The sequence below is a fragment of the Trachymyrmex cornetzi genome, unplaced genomic scaffold (assembly GCF_001594075.2).
Source record: "Trachymyrmex cornetzi isolate Tcor2-1 unplaced genomic scaffold, Tcor1.1 scaffold47, whole genome shotgun sequence".
NCBI classification, from domain to species: domain Eukaryota; kingdom Metazoa; phylum Arthropoda; class Insecta; order Hymenoptera; family Formicidae; genus Trachymyrmex; species Trachymyrmex cornetzi.
In genome coordinates, this window is record NW_017299509.1 from 1603074 (window position 1) to 1608832 (window position 5759).

Consider the following 5759-nt stretch of genomic DNA (forward strand, 5'->3'; position numbering starts at 1 on the left):
GTCAAATCGAAATTGTTTTTTGTTTGAATTTAGTTAAACTCTTATTATCAAGGAATTAATGTACATCTGTTATATATAACATTATTTTTTAATCTAGTTATTAAAATTAAAATGTAGCTTTCTTATCAGATATAACGTTTTAATTCTACACATGAAGTAATTTTGCCCAGAACATTTCTCTTCAGCAATCGCGCTATCAGAATGCATGGTCCCTTTTTTTAAGCGACGGCGGCAGTGGCGGCGTACCACGTACAAACAGGGTTAATAAAGAAAGCGTGGTACAGCGCCGACAATAAGATACTGATAAGCGGAAAACATGTAACAGCATGATATAAATAGAAACCACTACCGTCACAAAAGAAGTCGTAAGCAGTTGCCGCACGTACGCAATTTTTGCCACAGCGACAATGCTTTTTCGCGATTCGTGGATTTTTTGCTCGAACGTCATGTCCACACACGGAATTTAAAAGCTCCTGTCTGACGATAACGTCGGAATTTAATGTCGCATTTTCGACACCAAGAAGGAAACAGTACCACATAAATTTTAATAATAACCCTAAATACTGCGCCTCTTAACATTTGCATCGGCATGATTGGCTTCACACTCGACGCTTAAGATCGGTTTAAAGTGCTCATCTTGAAGATCATTGTGCTTCTCTACAAGGACGACGTATGTCTGTCAATAAATGTGTCCGGTGGTATTTTAACAGCAGCAATAATTTTCGTCGCGTCATAAATTAACGCGCGGGTACGATATGCAAAGGGCACACCCTTCGGAAACCTTTTCGCGCGGATATGACGGCGTAGAAGTGCCGAGTGTGTTTCGGGATGTGACGCCTCTGTCCCCTACGTAGTATGTTTCTCATATTTGTAATCAAATCATTTCCAGTATTTTCAAGATCGTGCAAAACGAAAAGAATATACAGTTTTATTAACTGTATATAATAAATACAAATATAAATTGTTATAATAATTAGTTTATAATTATATTATTCATTATATATATTAATTATATTTTATATATTTATTACACATATAATATATATAAAATAAGTTACGTAATATATAAAAAGTTTAAACATATACTTGAGAAATTTCAAATATGTTTAAATTTATTGTAATTTTGTTAATAATTCTAAACGCGAATGCACTTATGACCAACACGAGATGTAAACTATAATTTAAGTGTATGAATGAAATCATACATACTGCAGGGGAAACTGTAGTTTAACATTCCTAAAGGTATACGTGTCATATCGATTCTGTAGCGGGCTGGTAGCCTCAGTGAATTCCTTGCATGAGTCACAGGGAGTACCAGTACGTCTCCTACTCCACTTAGAGTCAGATAATAATCACGCGATCGCATAAACCGTGAAGGTACTTCATCGCATATCTTTTAACGGTGGTCTATATATTTCCGCTTAGAACGCGTGATATACGTCAAATGAATGTCCGCCGGAAAACACGCATCGGTTGAATCCGTAATAAAAATTTGTACAAAAAAACGAACAGAGATACATAAATCATATACATAACATATCAGATAACTCTTTAAATAAAACAAACGAGGCATATAATCCATCATATCATAAATCTCATTTCTCGAGTTAATCCGCGTAAAGCTACGTTAATGAGAAATTAAAGGGTCTATCTAATCCCAAATAGAATGAAGTAAATTCGACGCGGTGATTGCAAATTTCAAGCGACATCGTACTATTAAATTTACATGAATCGCCAGTCGATGCGATTTGCCGCGCCCGTCGAAATGTGACGGGAAATCCGTCACAAACTCCCATCACCCTCAATGCGCGGCTTGCGTTAGTATCGTATACTAACAAATGTCAAATTAGAGGAGCGTTTACGTGTCGCGCCAGCTAATGGTTTTCCGACGAGCACGAAATAAAACGTCGTGCGAGATAATTCGACAACCGTGAACGCACGTGGCCACATCGTTAAGAAACACGTCATGTATACCTGCGACGGGAGAGTCGAGCGAAGCGGTTTACATGTCTACCCTTGCATTTACATAGCACGCTGATAGGCCCGAGGCGCAACGACATCGTGTGCACGGGAAAAGACGATATATCATAATTCCAAGCTGAAGATCGAATCAATCACTTTACCCGCGCCTGCATGTATGTGTAAAATAGCGCAAATAACACACATAATGCACGTATACTTTGTCGAATATGTATACTCTCGAATAAAGAGGAATATTGAAGTAGATGACACAGTAATAATTTATATTAAAAGTACCGAGACTAAATTGTTATATCATATTGCTACTACTATGTAATAAAATCTTTTTATACCACATATATTTGTGCGAATTAACTGTGAAATCAAACTATACATTTTCGTGAAAATTTTGAGGAAATAGAATGCACGCGTGGAATGCGTTCCCTTGAAAATAATGTCGGTGAGCCGATAAAACATAACGAGGCATACTCTAATCGGCTCCCCTACCAATTTTTCAATCCCCATTTTACGTTTCGCGACGCGTTTTCCATTCGAGTGCGCATCAAAAAAATCCACAAAGCGAGCTTGAAATTGCCTTGCCGGAATCTCGATAGTGTGAGTCATATATGCGCGTAAAACGTTTGTACTTTCTGTACTCACAAAATGTATTACATACATAAATACATGTGTATACACATATACATATATATGTATACATATATGTTATATTATTGATGTTAAATTCATAATAACTGTTATATGTATGTAAGAGTAATAAAATTTTATTTTCAAAATACGATTATATTTGCTAATGAAATAAGTTTCTGTTGTTTTTCACGTATAAAAAAGGATGGATAAATAGGGAAACATAACGTTATATTCAGTGTATCACAGTATTATTAAAAAATATTTAGTATACTCGGCTCCACACATCACGTTCGATTAATAACCCAATTTCAAAATAATTCCGCATGATGAATCTGGATTAAATGTAAATAAATTATTGAGTGGAGCGTGTTTTTGCGAGGCCGCCTTGATTATTTCTTGAGCCACGATACCACCAACGACAGAACAAACTGGACTGAGTTGTCCATACAAATCGCTCCTACAATTACAAAAATATTATTATACATGTAAATTTTTTGATCGATTAATTTACATGTCAAAGCTGTCATACATACTCTACTAAATTATTTATTTTATCGCCTAACTCATATTTTTTAATAATTGCAGAAGCTTCATTTTTCAGGTTTTCACAACCTCTTTCATTAGGCAATGGATCTTCACCATGCTTTTCGCGATAATTCAGCAATACTAAAAAAATTTATTATTTAGACTATCTTTTAAATATAAATCTTTACTTAAAAAAAAAATTCTAATTTTAAAACATACTTAGCATCATATAGTAGATTTCTTCCTCCTTAGTTAAAGATGTTTTTGGAACATTTAGAATGAACTCAAATGGTACAAAAGTTTCCGTGCGCTTTTCACTAACTATTATATTTTCAATCTTTTCTTTACCCACAGATTCACCACCTTCCGGTATTGTGACTTTCTTCGATTTTGGCACATCCCTAAAAAATTTTCCATTATTTATATTTACAAGAGATTTGCTCTTAATATGTCAAATTCAAAAATATAAATGTACGCACTCTACATATTCGTGTTCTTGTAAATCTATAAATACATAACCAAGTCCTCCCCATACATCCCCAGCAAAGAATTTGACTTTTTGATTTCTACATGCTCGATTAATCCTCTTTAGCTGAGTAATAGTACAATGCATAGCACATACTATATCAAACTGTCCAAAATATTCATCAGACTTATCGTCAACTTTGTCTGAATCTGCATTAACGTTAACCATAGGATTCAAGTTTTGCGCTCTTGGCAATGATGCTTCAGCTTTCTGTAAACAAACAATTATTTCAGTACATATTTATTTGTGCAGCAAAGTAGTATATAATGTACTATTTAATATTTACATTCTTTCCAATATCTTCTTTTGGAATAAAGAACTGCGAACATCTATCCAACTCAGTCGCATTTCTATGATCCAAAAATGTAACGCTTTTAACTCCAGCTAAAATAATGTTTTTAGCAATTTCTGCTCCGAAACCATCTAATCCTATCAAAAGAATTTTTGCAGCTCGCAATCTGTGAAAAATATAGATAAAAAACATTCAAGAAAATAATATTTCAACAAAAATTTTTATAAACCATTCTAAAATGTTAGATCTGTTTTTTATCCCTGCATTAAATTTTTGTCATTTTCATTAAATATAAAAAATATATTTATCATACTGTTGTAAATTCCGAAAGTATATACTAATTCAGTTGTAGAAAACAGACCTATTTCTGTTTATTAAAAGATATATATGTACGTAATCGGCAAAGAGCGAAGAAAAACAAAGTCTATTCCAAAAATCTTCCTATAGCCGTGTTATGTATATCGCACTTGAAATTTGAGATTTTCACAAAACGCCGGTATTGATTCCGAATTAGGTTATGTATTCAAATTTACGAGACCTACCGTTTCTGTGAGTCCAAGCCCCACAGACGAAGTTGCCTGTCATACAACTCGGCTTCATGATCCGTCAACTCTTCCGTTTGCTTGTGATCCAGCATTGTAAAAGATTATTTATTTTTCACTGGAATAGTCACGAATCGCCGCCAAAAGAGCGTACCGGAATTTTTCGATATATAACCAATATGGCGTCTAAACCGCCTATGAGCATAAATGTAACAAAGAACTACTAGTTGCGTTCAGAAAACAATAATTTCGATCAAACTTCGATTAACTTAAAAAATTAATCGAACAAATTATACTTGCAATATTACGTACAATATAAATAAAATTATTAATTTTATTGCCTCACATATCAAGAATAAAATTAGATTAAAGCAATATAGGATAATAAACTACCTTCACAGTCGGCTATGATTGGCGCACTACATTCACCAATCAGATCTACTTTCCAAAAGACAATCATATTGTATTTTCTGAACGCAAATTGTCTATTGTCACGGAGAAAGAGGTGGAATAGTAAAGAGGAAGGGGGAAAGGGTATAAAAAATTGTTGATTGTGTGTCACTGATTGTCACGTAGATAGTGTGTTTTCGAATTATTGGAGAGACGCGAGATATAAACGGTATCCATTACAAATTTATATAAAAATTTACATTTAAAAAATCATCAAATCGCGTCGTCTGTCCGACAGTGCAAGAAAATCTCTGCGTATGCGAGTTATAGAGGTTACGTTCACATTACAACAAGTTGACAGATTGTTACAATCGAAACATACAATAGTCGAATAACATACCAAAATCAATAGAACAATGAGTATCAGTACATATTCTCTGTTAACATAGTGTATTCCTCCTTCCTTATTTTTATGATATTTATTGTAAAACATGGGAAAAATGTATATCAAACGATTAAATAGAATGAAAGAGCCTTGCAAGAAGATGTGACAAATGTATAAATGTAAAAATAATAGATATAAACAAAAAAAAATTTAGCTTGTTCATCAAAAACATTGTAACGACATCTAAAATATACTGTACATTTTTTATTATTCCTGTAAACTTTAAATTAATTAAATTAATTTTACTTCTTTATTCATTTTATTTTTTCAAAAATCTTTTTTTATAGATAAATTATAATAAAGTATATTTTTTCGAAGGCAAAACACATTTGGAGAAGTGATAATTGTAAGATTATCTTACTAGGTTCTTTAATATTTTTATTTTCCTCATTTGCTTTATTATGTAAATTTATATATATATATATATATATA

General features: G+C 32.9%; 2 protein-coding genes across 2 annotated transcripts in view; one reads left to right on the forward strand and one right to left on the reverse strand.

Annotated features, from left to right (window-relative positions):
* Positions 1-2772: 2772 nt before the first annotated feature.
* Positions 2773-4693, reverse strand: Aos1 (SUMO1 activating enzyme subunit 1). The gene is made up of 6 exons (XM_018513487.1): positions 4493-4693; positions 3945-4116; positions 3612-3868; positions 3352-3533; positions 3141-3273; positions 2773-3064 (listed from the first exon to the last, which is right to left on the reverse strand). The coding sequence occupies exons 1-6, from the start codon at positions 4585-4587 to the stop codon at positions 2902-2904; spliced, it is 1002 nt and encodes a 333-aa protein (XP_018368989.1). The 5' UTR covers positions 4588-4693; the 3' UTR covers positions 2773-2901.
* Positions 4694-5418: 725 nt separating this feature from the next.
* Positions 5419-5759, forward strand: part of LOC108764998 (protein C12orf4 homolog) — a 4238-nt gene continuing 3897 nt past the window's right edge. The window contains exon 1 of the mRNA XM_018513451.1: positions 5419-5438. The gene's annotated coding sequence lies outside the window, so the exon portion shown is untranslated. The remainder of the gene's footprint in view (positions 5439-5759) is intronic.

What these genes read in the sequence shown, in the direction of transcription:
- Aos1 (XM_018513487.1), bottom strand. Translation starts at nt 4,587, where the DNA reads ATGCTGGATCACAAGCAAACGGAAGAGTTGACGGATCATGAAGCCGAG. An exon ending in GGCTTGGACTCACAGAAACG is followed by an intron (nt 4,117 to 4,492) that starts GTAGGTCTCGTA and finishes TATTTTTCACAG; the next exon opens with ATTGCGAGCTGCAAAAATTC. An exon ending in AAAATAAATAATTTAGTAGA is followed by an intron (nt 3,065 to 3,140) that starts GTATGTATGACA and finishes TTGTAATTGTAG; the next exon opens with GAGCGATTTGTATGGACAAC.